The 22562-nt window shown below is 35.6% G+C and overlaps 1 protein-coding gene and 1 long non-coding RNA gene across 3 annotated transcripts; one reads left to right on the top strand and one right to left on the bottom strand.

Annotated features, from left to right (window-relative positions):
* Window positions 1-2267: 2267 nt before the first annotated feature.
* On the top strand, window positions 2268-8407 carry LOC149773014 (uncharacterized). 2 transcript variants are annotated; one of them, XR_016417485.1, is made up of 4 exons: window positions 2268-3083; window positions 3896-4045; window positions 5270-5395; window positions 6081-8407. It is a non-coding gene; the product is annotated as an uncharacterized LOC149773014 (long non-coding RNA). The 2 variants fall into 2 exon arrangements; XR_016417484.1 differs by having other exon boundaries at window positions 5270-5481.
* Window positions 8408-9477: 1070 nt separating this feature from the next.
* LOC149773013 (phospholipase A2-like) lies at window positions 9478-20115 on the bottom strand. Its single transcript, XM_089946866.1, has 5 exons — window positions 19754-20115; window positions 16240-16403; window positions 14971-15130; window positions 13797-13970; window positions 9478-9772 (listed from the first exon to the last, which is right to left on the bottom strand). The coding sequence occupies exons 1-5, from the start codon at window positions 19924-19926 to the stop codon at window positions 9682-9684; spliced, it is 762 nt and encodes a 253-aa protein (XP_089802992.1). The 5' UTR covers window positions 19927-20115; the 3' UTR covers window positions 9478-9681.
* Between the last annotated feature and the right edge of the window lie 2447 nt (window positions 20116-22562).

The following is a 22562-nucleotide window of genomic DNA, read 5'->3' as shown; positions in this document are numbered from 1 at the left end:
ATGAATTTTCATACCTTTGATGAATTCTGTGTCGCCGACTCTTGATCAGTCACAACAGCGAATCATGCCCTTGAACGAGTTTAGTGATCTGCGAGCAAAAGAGGTTACTGGCTTATCAGAAAACAGTCTTTATTTTTTAGTATTCGCAGTGTCCTCTTCGCTCACATCCACAAGCAAGGTACCCAACTTCAATTTTTAAGCTCGTTTGGTGTGTCGACATGATCAAGTATAGTCTTTTCGACTATAAATGGCGATAGTGTGGCAAGCGGTCTTGTTTCCTTGGATTCAGTGACCATGAAACGTGAACATAACTCCACGCCGCGTGGCTCATCGTCCGAGTCTAATGTGGTTTTGTATCTCTGAGTTGATTTTATTTTTTGATTTTCCATTATGTTATGCTTTGTATTCATCACCCGTTATCACCGACTCACCACGGAGACAAAAAAGGGACACATTTTAAGGACAACGGATACACAGGTGGTATACTCAGTAGGCAAAAGATACATACCGATTGAACAGTTAAGAGGAGAAAAAAGGGAAAACTAAGTAGTAGACTGTAGGAGCAACTGTTATCGCAGCCCACGGCAAACAGGTTGCCTCCACTCAATTGCCTCTTACGACATGCAGTGGGGATACATCAGGTCTATTTTACAACCCCTGACCCACAAGGAAACAATGAAATATATATTTTTTGCCGAATATGTTAGATATATATATCACCTCTTTAGTTTGAGAAAAAAAAAACTCTTTTGTTTGTATGTCTCTGTCAAACAAAACTAAAGAGTGATCGTATGGCGAGTATTTTCCAGAACAAAACATTGACATTATATTCCCTTCTTTAGATTTGTTGAACAACTTTGCGTTGTCTTTATTTTAATCTTGCAGGTATGTTTGACATTCAGAATCACTTTATTGGAATACCGTAGAAAAGACACACATGCATATTGTGCAGCATACAAAAGGCGTACACAAAGCAGGAAGACAATAAATATGGAGGATAAAGAAAGAAAACTTGTTCTTGATCTCTACCATCAATTATAAATGTCAAACACAATAAAAATTAAATATGCATAACGGTCAGCAATCAACTCATTTTTTACTGACAACAAACTAGTGTTACATGTACTTTTAAATCTAAAGTCTGATGTAATTTTAGGTTTTTCTTTCTATAAATGTTTGCGGTTTTTACTTCTGTTTAGTTTCAGCTATGCTTATCATTTGTAAACTCGTACAAACTAAGACCCTATAATGTCTCAGTTTATGTGCTACATTTGTATTTCAACTATGGTTTGTTCTGCGTACCACTTAACACAAACTGTTTAGGACACATATTTTCATCAATAAAGTTGACACAGTGGTTGTATGATGAAGGACAGCAATTATAAAACTATGTTGTTTTCTTTCGTGTGCTTGTTTGGCATTCCTTATATACAGTAAGATACGCATATTTTATGTATTCTTATTGTATCACAGGAAGCGTTTCCTTGTACTCATTATTTTATGTTTTTCTTGTATTTGCCTTTGTATATTTGTATTCAAATAGCCGTAATAAATTTATTTTCTGACAGTCTAAGACTTTTTTGAAAATGTCTCGGTGCTTGATAAGAATATTCCCTCATGTTCTGAACACTGTATGTTGGATATCAAAACAATCATCATAAAACATTTAATGAGAATATCGGTCAGTCATGGGTTTTCCATCTTTGTGTTGTGTAATGACTGAAGTGTTGATAGTGATTGGGAGATGATAGTTTTTAAAATATGCTTGATTTCAGTATATTGCAGGGCAAGAGATATTGCTTGACCCAATTCACCATCAAGCAAAACAGCACACTCTGGAAGAATTTAGGACATACACATGGGCAAAGTGCAAGGATTTTGGCTGAAGACAATGAGCCACATCTGTCACATCGTAAAGAAATACTATTTGTCCAATATCTCCCTCAAGTTAACATCAGCCTTTTGAACCCTCAATTCCAAATAGAAAACATGGCAAAAACATACCAAATGCCACACCTACCTTTGGCATTAGAATATCATCCAGCGTTGACAATACAACAATTGACCTTTCAAAAATCCAAATCACGTCCGTATCTGAAACACATCCATGTCTACATAAACAACCCAAAAGAAATTTAAGTTGCACCACGGAAACTAATCTGAGACGAATCCTTCCATTTTTCATAACTCGTATAAGGAACTACACCAGAGAATGCGGAAAAGGTTGTTGCGGCTTTCAGTAGTAGAAATAACACTAAACACTTGCACTTGCCAGATGGAGCATTGATATTGTCAACCGAAATCAGGACAATATACCTGAAACATATCGAAAATAAGCATATTTAAACTCTATCGTCTCCGATTCACTATCGGTATGCTATACTTTAGACAATGGGAAGTTGGAAAACCCTTTACTTACCAATATTTTATCAAAGATGCCGGGCTGTGTACCTCTCTCAATATAGTATTCTAGTGCACTCGTACGACTTTGGTTTATTTGATAAATTCAACTGTCTATGAGTGGTTTTGTAAAGGTATTATGTCAAATACCTCATCAATAATCAAAATAATGAACACAAAACATTTATTTTTTTATCGCTGGAGGCACCACGCTTCTAGCCGATTTCGCACTTCACAACTCTGAAGTGACGTGCTTTTTACTTTAATTGTAGCTGCGTTGAATAGTTGGAACCGTGTGAAACAAAATGGTAAAAAGGTGTATTGCAAAGGTTGTAGCAATAGAACAGAGAAGAATAAGACTGCACTGATTTCCTACCAATCCTGTTACAAAGAAACAATGGATTACGAAGGACAAGAAATGACAGGACTGAGCCGACCAATGAGAAGTCAGATAATAATCCCGTTGTCTGTAGTGACCTTTTCAGAAACGATGACTTTGATACAACCTATCAAAGTAAACAGTCAAATGGTATTAAGACCATCCGACGACTGCAGCCAAATGCATTTCCTAGGTTTCTTGCCCGATGAGTCCGTGCACACCGGATCAGAAAAAGAGAAGGGTTACGACAGGCATAACAGCATGTAGACCTAGAGAAGCTTTTCAGAAGCGATGGTTAGCAAAGGTAAATAGTTTATAGATTTGTTTTAAAGCTATACTTAGTTTATCCCCATAGGGGTGCAAGACTGAGAGTAAAAAATCTCCTTGGTGTCAAAACTGGAGGTCAGACTGAGTATATAAAAAAACTTTGGTATTAAAACTGGGGGTCAAATTAAACTTCTTGGTGTCTCTGAAGCGCAAATGTGGGTAAAGGGAGGCATTGTATAATACTGGTTGTCATCCACTACCTTTGCACCCCAAAGTACCAAGCAAAGAAGGATGAATGCGAGAGGGTTGTTTTAATGGGAGGATGTTTGCAAATCATAATAGTTCCACCACTACCCGCATAAATGAATCCTGCTTTATCATGCCTTTAAGTCTGGCTTTGCCCATCCTCCCTTATTATTGTTTGACCTTTACCTCAGAAAAAGAATGTAGATACCTATGCTTGTTTCCTGTCTGTTCTATTTTCACCAATAATAATAATAACTATGACACAAATAAAGGTTTCTGCTCATGCTGAAATTAGGTGAATAGTTTATTGTTTTTAATTGTAAAGGCTAACTAGCCGATAGTATTTAAGCACTGGGAGTAAATTATTTTCCTTGTCTAGATATACACCGTTTCGTTAATGGATGCTGGTCTATATCAGAATCAAACCCACAACCCATTATTTGTGAATTTGATTTGTAATATTTGTTCATTGTGTAAGGTATGGTATTGTTATTCACAATGTTTACAGAATCATAGAAAGGGATTTTTCGTATAAAATACCGTTTAATGTTGTCTGTGTAAGGATTTTAGCTTATAAAGGTGCTCTGTTTATACATATTTTAGGTATTGAAAGAGAATATTGTGAACCATCACCCAGAAGATAATGCACTATAGAGAACCCAAGAGACACCAAACAAAACAGTTAACAGATTATTGTGTAGCATATCATGTTGCATTTTTTTTGTCATCGAGAACTTTCCAAGTGTTCACATGGTTTGTATTGGTATGGTTTTTCCTAAGGTGTCATAACTGATATTAGCATACAAGTAAATATATGAAGACGAGAACTTAGTTATTGCAGAAAACTGCAATATATTGGTAATATGTCAAACTTTATGATCAGCGATAGATTGTAAAAGTAATGAAAGAGGTTTGATGCATTTGTCAATATTGTTTGAAGATACCCAAGACTGAATGTGTGACTATCATATCTAATGCAAAGACACGCACTAGAAAAACATATATTTCAAGTTATGCTTTTATTACAGGGACTAGACACACCATCATGCAGTATTGCTGTTCAATGTCAGACTGACATGATGCTTAAGAGATCAAAGAGAATAAATCGAACTGACTTTGGTAATTATTGTACCTATACAACTATTTCAATAAATACATTAACAATTCACCTCCAGATATTGCAATTCGTCCAATATAGTACTTCTTTCATTGATGATATGCGTGTGTAATGCCGCACTTCGTTGATGCAAAGTGACTAAATATTATGTTAAACTCACCATTAAATATGAACAAGCGGAAAGCCGTAAAGCGTTTTATTAACTAAGTTCATTATGAGCGTGTAAGCGTTTGACCCAGTAGACGAAGTACTTATCGTCTTTTTATTATTGAGCAATAATTTGCCTTTATTGATAAACGTGTTCAGGTGAATTACTCATCAGTGTGAAAACCATAATGATCAGTATACACGTGTCTGAGATTGCACATATTTCTCAGTTTGCCAGGTAAATGTCCAGCAAGTAAGCGAAGGAGCAAAGCAATTAAGTCTTAGAGATCACAACCGATAGTGAAGTGGAGAACACAGTAGATAGCTTTGATGAACCTGATAATGACCTTGTTACAGATGTTTATGAAATTGATAATGAGTGTTCCATAATAAGGGATTCGGATGATTCAAGCTACAAACCAATTGCGAGCGACCCTATAGATTCCAGCTGCGAGTCAAATATCTCTCAAAAAGTTAATGTAAAATGCACAACTCCAGCACGTATAAAATGACTTCTGATTTCATAATGCTTTACTATTCTTAATAGTGTTATTAATGGCCTATATAATTCAGAAAGTTTATCCATATACATATTGAACAGGTTATCGTTATGACATAATATATTACTAAACACAAAATTTATTATATGTTTCAAAAAAGTATTTGATGCTAGAGTTCTAAAAGCGTGTCCCCATTCCATTTTAACTTTCCAGTTGAGAACAACCATCCACCATACTTCTGACTGTGAGAAAGGTTATTGTGTTTGAGGAACAGCAGTTGTGATAATTCCAGATTTGTCGCAACTGCCTCGGACCAGCCACGGAACAGCGACCCATATGGTACTTTAATGAGTTATACAGGAGTCCCACACTGTGAAAATCATAGACTTGTAACAGCTAGCATTACCTTGGAGACATACCAGCTGGTAACAACATCTTGTCAGGAGACATCATATTTGCAATTGCAACTCAAACAAAATATCTTCGGTTGATACACCACATATGCATAAGTGTTACACTTTTCCACATTTTTATGATCAGCGAGTGTTTCTCACACTTACTATAGGTAGAAAGAGAGCACGAAGGTACATAAGGATCGAGACTTTGGAGATTACAGTGTGTTAGACAGCCATTTGATATCGCTGGGGTGGTAAATGTGATAGTCCAGTCCACAGTGCAAAGTATGGAGCCAGTAATGTGATAGCGGTTAATTTGCGTCATGTCCTGGATACTGAGCTGATACAGTTTAGTTTTGTGCTTCTTTACCATTTGGAAATTCAGATATTTATATACCAGAATATTCTGAAAAATCCTTCCATTTTGCTACAGTACAACGTTTCTTGTACATTTAAGAATTCATACATGCCACTCGTGCAAGAAAATGAGCATACCTTTTTAATGTTACTTCTGCAAACGTCCATTATACAAATTTTGGTAAATACAATTTAGCAATGCATAAATGATATTCCTAGAAATAAAAGTAATGTTACTTTTGCTCAACATACTATGTTTTCCTCTTTTTCAGAGCAATGGAGTGAAGAGCAGTTACTACATGGAGAAAGAAATTCTTTCTACAGCATTAACACATATGAGGAACAAATCACATAAGTGACAGAGGCCAAAACGTAGAAGCCCTCATTGCTAGACACGACTTCTGTCTATGTAACACCAAATCTCCGACGTACTTACACCAAGGAACGGGTACATACACGTGTATCGATTTGACAATTTGTTCTCCTTCGCTGCTTTTGGATTGTGATTGGAAGGTCGCTGATGACCTTCACAGTAGTGATCACTTTCCAATCTCCCTTGACAATATTATCTCTGTATTTGATGACGCCATTCCACAATAGAATATAAAAACGCCGACTGGGCCAAGTTTGAAGCATTCTTTAAAACTAGGCTGAATGGGGATACCCTTGTCAACGTTAATGACCTATACTTCTATTTTAATCGACATTGCAGAAGCATCCATTACCAAGTCCATGCCGAACTGAAAAAGAACCCATAACACATGGTCACTAAAGAATGTAAAGAGGCCAGTAGACAGCGCCGAGAAGCACTGCAAAAATGCATCAATCGACCGACCACCGAACATGTAAGTACAGTATTCTCCAGGCAAAAGCTCGCAGCACCGTCAAAGAGAGCAAACGAGCATCATGGAAGAAATATTTTTCTTCCTTAAGCTCTAGTTCCTAAATTAAGAAAGTTTGGGACACTCTCCGCAAAATAAACGGAGAAAGAATACAGAATTCTTTCTAACGTCTGAGATTGAACAATAACAATTTTAGTTCAGAACGTGACATAGCTAATATTCTTGCTGACAATTTCTCGAAAAATTACTCATCATCTAATTATTCAGAAGCCTTCCGATGATTAAAAGAATTAAAAAGAAAAGTCAAGTTTAAAATTCACATACAACAACTCGGAAAGTTATAACCAACTGTTCCCACTACTGGAGCTTATGGAAGCTTTCAAAAGAGGCCCATGATATACCATAAACGTCTCTTTTATTCTGAGTTCCGGAAAGAAGTAAACATTTATTCTAAGATATAACTTTTATGCTATCACTTTGAGTATTACATGTAATGTAAATAACGTCGTTCATACCCAATACCTTTTCATCTTAGTCTTCAATAACACACCATTTACATTCCCTTTTGATCGGAAAGCTTTATAAATTACTCTTGCCATCTTATCGTTTTGCGTTTAACTGCTTGATATTTCTATCGCTGTTCGAATAGAAAAACCTTTTATATCCTTTATATAATCCTACATATAACCTTTTGTATGGAGCTAAAAGGCCTAACCGTGCTGATGCGCCGTAAAGATACAATCAATCAATCAATCCCTCCTCCAATTACAAACACATAAGGGAGCTAATAAATATTTTGAATCTCTTTGTTTACAGGTGTGAAGGAGAAGCTTGAACACATAACCAAAGAAAGGGAATATGAGGATATGGGGAAAATAATTCAGAGCATTTCGAATAAAAAATACTGGTTCGCAGCTTCAACCGAACCAGGAGATAAGTAACTAAGTGTTGTCAAGTGGCAGTCTGCAGCTAGCCATATCCGAAACAGGCATACACATGAAAATAGTAAGTTTCCGTTCTTTCTGCGTTGGTGCTTACCTGAGGACAATGCATGTAATAAATGGTTAAAATCTGGTATGAATTACATTTAATATTAAACTGGATAATCTACATAGACCTTTACAATACTATATTTGGATTGTAATTTCACATTTCCTGTGTTTTACTTTTTTAAAAATACCTTTATTATTAGCTTTCTTTATTTGGGGAAGCAATTTTTGTTCCTATAAATAACAAATAAGAAGAATTAGCGCCTGTTTTGTTATGATTGTTCAGACTACAAGCTTTTATTAATCTCTGTTCAGGTAGAAAGATTTGTGTGAAGATTGAAAAAGTTGTACTGAGTAAGAAGCTAGCAAATGACATCCAAATGTTGTCACCCTTTCATATGATTTTACATTTAAAGCAGTGTTATTAACCATTTTGTACCAAAAAGAGTGGCCTTTTCCACATTGTAGAATAAGAAACAGGTCAATAGTGTGCTAGGTATGAAAATTCATTAAAACTGATGCATTCAAGCATAAACATGTGTGCATATTATCGTTGTTTTTCATACTGCATCGCTCTTTAATAATAAATTTTTTTTGACTATTCTTGTCTCTCAGGTAGTTTTTTTTGTGGCGCTATACATCCTTACAGTGCTGGTGCGCCAGAAAATCCACAATCATCCAATTAATTTGATTCTCTCTCATGATATATACTGATTTTCATTCAGGTCGAGGTTTACGCTTAGCAAGAAGAGGATCTGTTAGGCAGGGCTTCTTCTACGACATTTCCGACCCAAGTATTATAAAACACATGCTAATTAATATGCTGATCTTGGTTAATGTTCTAACCACTGACGAAGCCCCATGTTTGAATTGTCATCAAACTTGGTAAATAACACCAATATTGCCATGATGTCTGGTTGTGATCAGGTAAAAAATAGTAATGAGATGATCTTGCATCTAATCGACTAAGCATGTCAGCACTCGAATGACTTGATTTCTACACACAGAGTTTGATCACAATTGTTGAATCAGCTTCTATTATCAAGATGTTCGCTGACACTGAGTATGAGTAAGATTGATGATTTTAATCATGTTATGTATTAAGTGAGATGCGCACATAGTAAAAAGGTGATATTTAATATGATCGGTTGAACGTGTAACTTCTCTAAAGGCTATATTTCTCCTTCGACGTCAACAAAGCTTTCCAAATTAGGTTTCGTGTCGCATTGAAAGTTTTATATAGTCAAACCCTTGACTGAGTTCAATTCTGAGAGAGATTTACGTATAATAAATATGCCTTTATCTTTCAAAAATATGTTTGTAATGGATAAAACGGATAAAATAAAGGTTGGAAAATAAATTACATAGTTCTTGGATCTCTAAATGAGCCTGCTTAGTGACATGGTTTGCTCTTCAGCTACTCTATTCTAAGCTCCTTTATATCATCGACGTCTCCTGAAATTGCTCTTCTTCTTTGTTTTCTCTTCATGACATGCCACTGCATATGATCATTTAATCTTAAAATATAATGACTTTATACATAACTCTGCTAACAAAATTTCATCTCAATCACTTTGCCAAATTCTCTTTCGTCAGGTACCTGCCACTGTCACGTATTGACATAGGATGAAGGGGGTATATATGCCGTAGAATTCAAAAACTCGAGTTCCTTATAGTTCCTGCTTAGAATAGCATCTTCCATTAGACATCTTTTGACATTCTCCCTCTAAAGGCAAAGTCATTCAGCATAAATAATTGTAAAGACAAGCGTGTACTAATCATATGTGGGGATCCAAGACTACTGAACTATAGAGAAATGTCTGTAATCTAAATAATCCTCTGTTTGAAAGATTTATTAAGATAATTTAATTTACGACAGAGATAAACAGGAATACAGATATGTAATGCAGACTAAAAATGTAGTCTTTTGTTGTCAACACAAGTTTAAAGACATGTCGGTTGTGATTCATTTGATCCATGGTAAGTTGAAAAACACCTTTGCCAGCGCCTCTGTCACAGTTTAGGTTGCACATATAATCTCATCAGGAAGGGTAACGAAGGTAGCTGTCTTCAAATTTCCAGACTTTCGTTTTGGTAGTATCTGACTTGTACTCTGCACACTTTCCCCACCATCTAAAATAGTAGAGAACCTTATTATCTGTTTGCCTATAAGTACGTCTTTGAAAATAAATTATTAGGATCCAGACTAGTTTAGATTTCCATACAAATGCTGTTGCATCATCAACTATTTCCCAAATATGAAGGGTACATCTGAAGACTATATATTTTTACATGCCATACATACATTTGTACTTGCTGTTAGTTTCTCTAAATATTCCTTATGGTCTAATTACTCAGACGCCTTCCGAAGATTAAAACCTCAAAATGAAACTGCATAGTTGAAATTCACATCGACAAACTATGAAAGTTATAATCAACCGTTTTCACTTTTAAAGATTATATAATCTTTGAAAAAGGACCATGATACATCTGCTGGGCCTGACGATATACATTACCAGTTTTTGAAACACCTACCAAAACCAGCATTAACAGTTCTTCTTGAAATATTCAGTGATTTATGGATTACTGGTAATGTACCAATAATTTGGAAAGAAGCAAGAGTAATACCAGTTTCCAAACCAGATAAAGATAGCACTGATCCTACCAACTATCGACCCACTGGTTTGACGAGTTGTGTCTACAAAACAATGGAACAAATGATCAATTCCCGGTTTGTATGGTACATGGAGACTAATAATTTAATAATTTAATATCTCCTTTTCAAAGTGGTGTTCGATATCGCCATAGTACTAATGCCCATATGGTTAGACTGGAAACATTTAGTAGACGTTTTCTTTGATTTAGAAAAGGCATATGACACGGACATAGAAGTATGGGATACTGAATGACCTGCACGATCTGGGTCTGCACTCTTTCATATCAAACTTCCTCTCAAACATGGAATGCAGGGTCCGAGTAAGTGATATGTACGAGCAAGAGATGGGTGTGCCCCAGGGCAGTATTTTATCTGTAACGCTTTTCAACATCAAACTTAATACCATCACCAACTGTTTGGCTCCTGGTGTGGATTGTTCTATACGTTGATGATTTCTTAATATGTTACCGATCAAAGGACATGCATACAGTTGAAAGACAACTACAACAAAATATAATCAAGATTTAAAATTGGGCCTATGCCAATGGTTTCAAATGTTCAAAGTTAAAAACGGTATGCATGCATTTCTTCCAGTTACGAAGACACCAGGACTAATCTAAACTCACGCTGGACGGAACACCTATACCAGTTGAGAAAACGAAATTTCTAGGTACTATCTTCGACCAAAAATCTGACCTTCATTCCACACATAAAGAACTTAAAATCTAAATGCTTGAAATCTCTATATTTACTTAAAGTAGTAGCGCACACTCACTGGGTGCTGATAGAAGAGTCATCCTGAATTTATATGGAATGTTTATTTTGCTCGAAACGGGATAATGGTTGCGTTTTTTATGGCTTAGCCAGAAGTCATATTTAAAGATGCTTGACCCAATTCATCATCAAAGACTAAGAATCGCTCTGGGAGCATTTAAGACATCCCCATGTAAAAGCTTTCTCACTGAAGCGAACGAACCATCTTTATCACATCTAGAGAAATGCTTTCCGTACAGTATGCTCTAAAATTAAAATCAAACCCTCTGAACTCTACTTTTTCGGCTATTTTTTTAAACCAAATACAAAACCTTATGCGAAAATAAATCAAACGCCATACCTTACTTTGGCATTAGAATACCATCCAGCCATGATATTATAATATTCCAAAATTCAGAAAACATCCATCTCCGAAACACCTCCCCGGCTACTTAAGTATCCAAAAGTACTTTATACGCTATACGATCGAAAACTCTAATAGAAACCCTTCCATCTTCCACAACTCTTATCATGAACTCCTCACCGAACATAAAACTACAAATGAATTTATACTGATGGCTCAAGGAATGGGGAAAAGGCTGCTGCAGTCCTTGTTGGTCGAAAACACACAACAAAAGTTCGCTTACCAAAGGGTACATCGATATTTTCAGCCGAAATCAAAGCAATAGACCTTGCTCTGCAATATATCGAAAGCAGACGTATTTTTAACACCATCATCTTCTCCGACTCAATACCAGAACTTTAGTCACTACACAATAGAAAACTGGAAAATCCGTTATTAACCAATATCAACATCCAAAATACTGAACTGAGTACATCCCACAATATAGTATACTCTTGTTTACCCAACCATATTGGTATTAAAGGTAATGAAATAGCAGATCACGCTGCTAAAATGGCCCTTACTCAAGAATCATCTGATTTTAAAATACCGTATACTGATTTTAAACCTAGTATCAAAGAGTCTTTATTTCAGAAGTGACACGCATCGTGGAATGATGCAGTGAATAATAAACTTCACGCCATCAAGCCAACCCTAGGAGAATGGACTCCTCCTTACGAAACCATCCGTTTGGAGGAGGTAGTCATTGCAAGAATTCGAATTGGTGATACGTATATAACCCACTCCCACATACTAAAAGGCGAAGACCCACCAGAGTGCGTTTCTTGCAATGAACCATTCACTGTTAAGCACTTTATGATAGAGTGTTTCGACCTGTAACGTACGTGCGATCAGTATTACAATGTGCATGACATGAAGGAAGTTTTTGATACAGTGAATGTGACTTTTATTATAGAATTTCTGAAAGAAGTAAAGATAAATTCTAAACTATAACTTTTATGCCATCACCTTGAGGAGTTTTATGTACTGTATATATCGTCCCTTATTTTCAATGCTGTTTCATCTGTCTTGATTAACATGCACCATTTACATCCCCATTGATCGGGAAGCTTTATTTATTACTGTTACCATCTTGTCCTTTTACCTTCAACAATTTGGCTTTATATCGCTGGTCAATACGAAACCTTTTACCACTTTTAAATGATCCTACATATAACCTTTTGTATGGCGCTGGATAGCCTAACAGTGTTGGTGCACCCTAAACGTATAATTTAATCAATCAATCAGTACATTGTGGTAGAAAAGGAGGTAATGCACGCGACTATAATACTAATGCGTACAAAGTATACAATTTGCTACGCCATTCCATAACCCTCCTGATTTAGGGATGTTGACGATCCCTTGTTAGTCATTATGCTCTGAAATTAAAGATTCGGACAGGTAAAATATATACCAATATTCATAAGACTAATGTCAATACCACTAACATATGTATAATATTCTTTGCAGCCATTTGCAGATTGTACCTCTAATTAAATCCGACTAATTACAATTACCCTACTGCTAGAATATAATGAAAATGATTAAAATTCATTGAAATGTTTCAAAATTTCGAAGCAATCTTGTTCATGCTTAGATGTTGATTTAGTCTATATTTGGTAAGGGGTGAAAAGTACAGAAAACACTCGGTTTATTAATCAGTCGCTATTAGAAGAATCTGATTCTGTCGAAACGTATTCAACAGCCATCTTCTGCATCCAAACAATGATACACTCATCCAGAAAAAGAAGTTGACAAAATTTTCCATAATCAGCAAAATCAAGTCACCAAGATTTAAATAGAGCTGATCGCCATTAATTGTATCAATTTGACTGAAAACTTGTACTATAGTTTGGGCTTTGAGATACCAAACGTTAGTAAGAAGCTTAAAATATTTTAATAATATAATAATTGTCATGCATTTGTTTGCTGTATTGTGCTTTCAATTGTAAATATAAAGGGGTACCTGCTGAGAAGGGACCGGTGAAAACTGTAAGTGTTCCTCAGAGTTTATATCATGTAAATTTCCTAATTTCGTCAAGCTACTTGTGGATTCAACTAAATTTTATTTCTCAAACCAGATGCTATTATTCTTTGTTTCCAACCCTAGTCTTGTTTGCGTAAAAGGTTATTAATGTTATGTAAAGTAGTAGTGAATTACACTTTTCTATCGTCGAAACCTACAAATATTATAACTTAATCTTAATGCGGCCAGAGCAAGTCTGGAAGCGTATGTTACATTATGCCTGGTTGCATATGGATAAAAAATATAGCTTGAAGAAAGAAGATAAAAGGAAAATAGAAAACTACGTAGGTTGAGAAGGTAGCTATCGGATAGATCTTACCCCTGTTTTATGCAGATACGCGGGTAGTCCTGTTGCAGACATTTTGGACTGATGACGTTGAAGAAGAGTTTTCCCATAGTGTTTGCCGTCGATTTATCTTTTTCGGCGGTCGTAGGCGACTTTGCTGCTGCCACCAAACAATCCCGAAACTTTTCATCGCAATCACAGCCGACTCTTTAACAAGAATGACAAGACGTTTGCTTTAATGTTGTATCGTTGATTTCAGCGCGAGTCGTCAGACAATTGTAAGTGGTAATCAATTTTTGTATGCAGGCCCAAACTATTAAAATTACATATTAAATCCATCTATGACAAGTTACATTGAATCTTTAAGACTTCAAACAAGGTACTGGTTTCAAGCTCGAACAATCATGATAGGATGGATATGTCTGGAATTCGTTTTTATTTTTCGTAAAGTTTGGTATCGAGCTTGTTTGACGAGAAGCGAATAGTTTATCATGAAGGGTCAAAACGAAGCTTGTACAGACCAAAATACAATCTGTTTAACCCTGTTGCACGCGAGGAGTACAAGTACAGCAGTAAGAAGGAGTATCTTATTATTTGTGTACCTGATAAATACAGAACCTCATTTACCATAAAATGCCTTTATTAACATTACATATTCCTTTCTTTTATTTTTTATTTTGGATGTCCACAGACTTGAGATACAAGTGAAAACCGTGGAAAACGTAGAACCAGCAAAATAGATAGGCCAAATGTGAAACGAAGAGAAGGAGTTGCACTTTATTTGTTTAATTTTATTTACAGATATTCATTGAAATGTACGGATAATGCAATAATATGCGTTGAAATCTGAACATCAAGATCCGATTTAATAAAACGACATAACAAGTAAGAGAAGGAGGGATAACATTTATGTAGTACCTCATTTGACTTAGAATGACTTCTTATGAAATCCACACACCACATATACATGATTGCTTCTTTGCTTAATTCCGCTGTAAATTTTTATATAGGCCAGGCAGCTATAATTACACAAAAAATATTATCCGTGGTAAGCTGAGGAATAGAAAATAAAGGCATTTGTATAATTATGTTCGCATTTGTCATTTAATGCTGCAGAGTCTGTGATAACTTACATCGTATAGAGGGCGTAATTGAAGAGATTGTATTTAGTTGTCATTTTAATGCTGCATGGTATGTGACAACTTACATCGTATAGAGGGCGTAGTTGAAGAGGTTGTATTTAGCCTCAAATGCACTTATGAAGATGTCACATTTATCATGAGTTCTACAGCACTGATCCGTCTGTATATATTCTCCAACATCACTGTCATTTTTCGCCCGGTTTCCAATGCCACACCATTTAGTCCCTGCAACATATTTATCTACGAGATATTGAACGACACATTATTTCTTTCAGATATTGAAGATACTTAAAACAAAATTAGAGACATTCTGATTACGTCGTTTGACTGTTATAATGACACACTCAGCAATCTACTCAGAAAGGGGTGGGTAAGGCAAATAAATTATAGTTTATGATGTACATACTGCTGTCTACTTAAACGTTTTTCTCAGCAGATTTTGTACATTCAAAAACTTTTACAGGCCTCACTTTATCAGATGTATCTGCCTTCCAACTCAGAGCAGGCCAGTAACTACCCAGGATTTCTGTGCTGTTTTCCAAGAGTCAAGTTTAATCTAATTCGTACTGCTAGGAGGATATCAGCTGACAGATTCATAAGAGCTATGCACAATTTAACTACAAAGTGAGTCATGCTGGTTTCTCTGGCAAGCGCATACATGCCAAGTGCGTGCTTTGTCGAATCATTCCTGTTAAGAATAAACTACACGTTTAGACTGGAATATGTATTGAACTCTTTTGATTTATAATCTTAGAATATTTTCTACGTGTATCATCAGTCTTTTCCCGCCATGGGTATATAAGCAACACATAAACACGACATGTAAGTTGTCAGTGCTTTGTAATGCATTGTCGTATGACTCAGTTAGTTCTGCTTATGTAGATGGTATATTCATTATACGGTGCTTTCAACTTTCTGGTGTGCTGCTAGACAAAACAGATAAAATGCTGAGGATCTCGGACTGCATGAACAAGAACTGTTCCTTATCACCAAGTATGCAAATTAATTAAAATGCATATTCTCAATAGGAATGTTAATATGGCCGTGGGCCACACAATGTGAAGGACTAGGTCATATGCTGCGTTAGGATGGACATGCCTGGTATATATAGACCAGATATCTAACAAATATTTAGCCCTCTTACGCCCCGCGACGAATGTGCTTGGGAGATGGAATGTTACCCTTATCGGTATGTCTGTCTGCTAAAGTTTTGTCAGTTTCTCAGTCATTGTGGTGAGGCATCTATGTGATTGAAAATATTGGTTGTGTTTCGACTTTTGGGACATATTCTAGCAAGCTAGACCTGACCAGCTGGTCGTAATGCACAGGGTTACCTGGAAAAATCACAAACTGTCTTTTCCCTTCAAGTGCCTTAATTATCTCAGGTCCATAATGATTGAACTCTATACAGTTTCTCATCAGATCTGCCATCAACTCCTCCGATGCAGTCACAAGAAAGCTTCCAGCTTCTGCCATGTTCGTATCGTACTCAACACTTCTGATCGAATAAAAAATTATAAGAATATAAATCTAAATATAAGAATGTCTATATATATATATATATATATATATATATATATATATATATATATATGGAATTTATAAACTTAATCATTTCTTTCTTGGGAACTTACGAATGTTTTTCATGAAAAATATAACTGTCAGGGTAAACTTTAATTAAGCGAAAACTAATAGATAATTGGTGGTTTAAAATAGACTATATTTACCGTTGCACAGTTTTAGTGAGTATTAGATGTTGCTGTCATGCATACGTCTCTTTTGCTACAGTGTAATTACTCAGTACTCATTTATCCAACATTTGTTATGCTAACACAGTAGTGTTGAATGAAAGAACAGAAAATACTTTGCTAAAATAGTCTATCTCTATTACCGACTATTTTTAAAATACCATACACTGAATTTAAACCTGGCATTCAAAAAGCTTTATTTAGTAAGTGGCATATATCATAGAAGGATCCTCTCAACAACAAGCTACTTGTGATCAAACCAACCTTAGGCTAATGACCTCCATTCAACAGAAACTTTTGTAGTCATTGCAAGAATTGGAATTGGTCATATATATATATATATATATATATATATATATATATATATATATATATATATATATATATATATATATATATATATATATATATATATATATATATCCCACTACACGTGAAAGGGCGAAAACCCACCTGAATGCGTTTCTTGCAATGAACCATTTGCGTTTCTTGCAATGAACCATTCGCCGGGAAAAACTTTGATGTATTGTTTCAATCTCCAACCTTCACGAGTTCGTTATGAAGAACTTGTTACAGCAAAGGGGTCTTGCAATTTAAATTTCTTTAAGGCAGTTAATACTTATTCTAAAATGTAGCTTCCGTCCAGCCTGTACATATTTTTAGTCAATTAATTATTATCGAATTAATTATACACTCTATTTACATCTCCCGTGGATCAGGAACCTATTTATTGACAGTGACACGTGTAATGTATAATGAAAATCTATCGAAATTACAAACATTCAATAATAAATACTACACATATGTCGTTACAAATACATATCTATATTCACAAGCACACTCATTAATGCGTATACACACATGCACCTTATTTATGTAGATGCATATATCCACACACATGCTTACATAGACCCACATACGTATATGCACATGTACATAATCACTGCGATATTGTGATAAGCACACACTCGCACATAAACATCCATACTTGCATTCTTGTATGCAGGGTGTTTGATCCGAAGAAAGAATACAACACGTTAATTTATGACCTGTAAAATACCGCAGAATATGTTTATGGAATGAAATACGTGAGCTCCAATACAAGCTGCTTCGTGTCATCGATATACAAACAGTATTCAACATGCTTTACTAAATATATCATAAGCGTATTATACTTGAATCATAATATTGTAATGCATATATTAAACAACGAAAAGGCGAATATAACTCTAGGCAGTATTCGTCATGTTATTACATTTAATTAGTGATCTCTGAATACAATTCCCTAGATTTATAACGTCCGTTAGTTTAGTAGAATGTAGTAATTTGAAAAATTTCAACATAATCTGACCTCAACGAAAATCAGAGTTTTTATACTTCTGCGAAAATCATAGTTCATATACTTCTTTCTTAGCTGCAAATAACATAGCCATTCTAAAATAAAGTGAGAATCATCTTCCATCGCGTTGCAATAAGCACAAATTCTTTGATTTAATGATGTACTGTGTAGTCTCTTACATCTCCTTGATTCAACAAGTAAAGCACGAGCATACATTCTTATTTGTAAAGGTATTTTCTAATCACTGTTACTATATCTACACACTCCTTATAACCAAACTTTTGTGGCAAAATCCAAAATAATCTAGCACTTGATGATTCAGCGATTCTAGATTGCCAATGTGGAAATCTGGTCAGATAACCCTTTTTTTTTAACTAAAGATCAGAAAACCTTTATGACACAAACAGCTGCATCCAGGCCCAAACAATTTCATATATCCCGGACACTAACGGTACCCCTTTTTTTCTTTCCACGATATATATATATATATATATATATATATATATATATATATATATATATATATATATATATATATATATATATATATGCAATAACCTGACAATGAACAGTGCGAAACAAGTATCAAGCTAGCCTGAGCCCTTTCGACTCTTTAATGAGTCTTTTTCAAAGGCAAATACAAAACATAGACAAGACAAACAAATAAAACAGAAAAACGGTTATGTTTGCGAAATTACGTGGCTGTTTCTACAGGAATTCAACCTTTTTACTTTATTATGTTTCAGCTAGTTTATTTCAGCTTGTTGCTGATACTGGAAAATATTTTGTATTGACCTGGAAATTGATGGGCATAACAACATATCATTTTAATGCTGTTGCGCTGTAAAGAACATAGAATAGAGACATGTTCATGTAAAGGACACGAACTAGAATTGTTGACATTCTGATTGATGTTTATGAAACTTCAAATTACAGTTCGAGTAATATTTGTCTTATGAATATTCATTACCCGGAAAAAAGAATGTAAATTTCTAAACCAAATTTACCAGAATTAATAGGTACGTTGAAGATCGACTGATTGGCGATTTACTCCGCCATATTTATTTTAAGTGAAGTATAAGGTCACGGTGTTTCATGCAGCTTAATTTGTAAATGGACCGAACAAAGAATCTGGGGAAAAATGAAAATAGAGCACTTTTAACATTTGTATGCACATGATTTAATACTTTAAGCCTCGTAAAGTTTGTAATGAAATTCGTTTACAGTAATGTAGTTAGGATGTGAAGATCCGTAATCAACGGGGAATGTAAATACTGTATTAAAAGGAATATTAGATAGTAACAGATATTTAGGGTGATTGACAACGCACAAGTTGGTTAAAGATACACAAAAGATATAAATTACATACGAACTATATTTTCGAATCAATTTTACTTTCTTCAAGAAACTAAAAACGTTTACTGTATCAAAAAGTTCTTTTATCTGCTGAACATTGCAGTAACGATCTCGTGTAAGTTGGAGATCGAAGCAAACTGGGGTAAAATGGTACGTTGCCAGTAGTGCACTTGGGTGGATCTTCATCCTGTTATATGCACCAGTTGATTATATAAATATTACCGATGGTTCTGTTGGAAGGAGGACGTTCGCCTAAGAGGGTTATGCAACATGGAGCTTATAAACTTTATATAGATTGCATATTACTTCTTTGTTATAGTAAAAATCACATTTTAAGAATAATGCATTATATGAGTATAAATTCTTGCGAATCCAACTCTCTTATTGTTACTGTGTTTGCCTTACCCCTTGTTGTAGACGCTGCATGCAACCGTTGCGCCAACAGAAGGATCACGTGAAATCACCAGGAGCTGTGATCCTGAGCTGAAATACAACATATCCGACCGGGCAATGGATAGTGCTGCATTTTCGATGGAAATTAAGGCAAACAGAAGACCTGCTACTGAAGCAATAGACATCTTGAAATAAATGCTTTCAGAACGATTTTCCACTGCCTGATGGGTTAGTTATCCTCACTGAATAGTCAAGATGTTTTAGACTGATTCAGTGTCATATTTAACTTCGCGGTCGTTATTTTAGCGATAAGTAAGTTAAGTAACTTACATAATACTTGCTTAAACAAACAAAGCAAACAGGATAGTTACCATGATTTACTGCACAAGCGTTTTAAAATTTACAACTGAATTCGAGTTGCCATAAACCAAATAATATATATATGAAGCACTTTCTCTGGTAAATTGTTTCTAGCAAAAACCGACATGCGATCGTTCCTACACTGCTCAGCACATGAAGTTATTATCTTATTCTCCTTTATACACGCCATTTACATCACCTAAAAATAGATAACCTTATTTTGTTTCACCATATCATCGTCTTGTTTTTGTACTTATATCGCTTGTTGGTATTAAACCTTTTTGATATATACCTTTTTCTCACACCATCTATAATCGATCGATCCATATATTGATTGATTGATTGTATTTTCCCGGCGCATCAGCACTGGTAGGCTATTTAGAGCCATACAAAAGGTTGTATGTAGGATTATTTAAAAGTGATAAGAGGCTTTTAATCGACCAGCGATAATAAAATCAGACAGTTCAAAAGCAAACCTCGGACCCGCAGGGGGAATTAAAAGCGGAAGCAATAATAATGTCAGTCGCACTAAATGTACTATTCTCAGGAAATTGTTTTCAAATGATTGTCTCATCACAAAAAAAGAATCTATGTTACTGAGCTGAACCAAACGTGCCGTTAATAAGATATCATCCAAATTTGAGGTCATTTCCTTTTGCTGTCGGGGTGGAGAATAAACAGTATTATATCTACATATCGCTCCATCTTTATTATTCTACGTTCTGATTTCCAAATTACAAATTATTTAGATCTCTGTCAGAATACAGGCAGCAGTAGTATGATGGGACGGTCTAGGGACTAGGGGAGTTCCATGTTAAAAAGGTAATATCCACTCTGGGGACTATGTAAATTTAACATGGGAAGCAATATCCACTCTGGGGACTATATAAATTTAACATGGAAAAAAAAAGTATCCACTCTGGGGACAAGGGAATTTAACATGGGAGAAAGGAAATATCCATTCTAGGGGCAAAGGCAATTGAACATGGGATTTTTTTTTAAAAAATAAAAAAATAAAAAATAAAAATAAAAATAAAAAAAAGATGGGGTAGGCAATGGAAAGTCAATCTCTTTCGAGAAATGTGGGTGGCCCTGAAAAGGTTCTTTGGATTTATGTTAATATGCCCTTAATATAAAGGGCATCTGCGGCATCTTCTTGTCCTCAAGCTGCGTCTTAGTGTAGGGCCATAAATCAGAGTCCTCTTGAGGCAACCTTGTCTTTCCACGTACACTCTTCGTATCCACAGACTGGTGTCTGACTTGTGGACAACGGTCCACTTGGATCGGACATACATGAGCATGTTCGTCCTAAACATCATTGAAGACACAAGGGTGGATGATTCAACTGTGGTCCACATCTTGAGGCGACGAGAACAGGTGAATCAATGCAGTGAACTGCGCTTATTTATAGGTAGAGGAAGGATTGAAACGGATTGAGTTCATTGACCAATCCAAACACGCGTTACAAAATTCAGTCAGTCCGCATCCAATCCGAAGAGAACAGTCTGTGACGTCACTTGGTCTATATAGATTCGCTAGCGCCTGTGTGCAGTCAATCTATGCGACAGTGATTCAACATGACGGAAACTCAGAAAACAATTCATTGGGGTGCACCAGCAGTGGAGACCACCCAAGGGAACCCGGACTTACTTTCAGAAGAGGTAAATTGGGATTTTGTGGATTTTCTTACCTCGCAAGAATTTGTTCCGGAACCTTCGTCACCTTCATTACCGCAACTGGAGAATTTTAGACAGAGACAGAAAGAAGAATTGGAGAAATTTATACAAAGACAAAAGGAAGCGGAACAAGCTTTTCTCCTACAGCAACAGCAGCAAGAAGAAGAGGTAAGAAAAAACAACAACAAGAAGAAGTAGCAGCAAAGAAACAAGAGGGTGAAAATCAAACGGTCACGGTACTGTTGGACATTTTAGCGGAGTTAAGAAGTCTGAAACAAATGTATCAGACTTCTTTATTACGACCGAAGAGAATACGACCTTCCCGAGCTAAACACGTCAACCCTGTGACTAAGCCTACCGTACCAGCCTTAGTGATTTCAACCAAATCATCATCAACAGTACGCAGTCCAGAAGTAGGCCTTGGCCGTGGCAACGGCTTAAGGCAGTTAAAGTTGATTGCTTAAACTCACCCCTACACCAAAAAGGCCCTTTCAGGGCCACCCACGTCTCTCGAAAAGAGATAGCCTTTCAATTTGCCAATAACTCAAAAATCAACAAAAAAATACCATTTTACCCCTATAGTACGTGTATATGAGTGCGTGAGTGTAGCTTCTTATTTAAAATCAAAACTCAAAGACACTTACCTTATATAATTAATGTATTCTTTTATCAATAGTTACAATCCAATTCACAATTCACAACAGAGCACTTTAAAAAGTTCATACACTTCTTCTGTCTCATTGTTTAGTCTCTCTGTTTTTTAAATTTCTTCTTAGTATGATGCA

The sequence above is a fragment of the Sinohyriopsis cumingii genome, unplaced genomic scaffold (genome assembly GCF_028554795.1).
Source record: "Sinohyriopsis cumingii isolate HCF-2022 unplaced genomic scaffold, ASM2855479v2 utg000913l, whole genome shotgun sequence".
Taxonomy (NCBI): Eukaryota; Metazoa; Mollusca; class Bivalvia; order Unionida; family Unionidae; genus Sinohyriopsis; species Sinohyriopsis cumingii.
The sequence above is the reverse complement of the archived record's forward strand: the minus strand, read 5'-3'. Positions and strand labels throughout refer to the sequence as shown.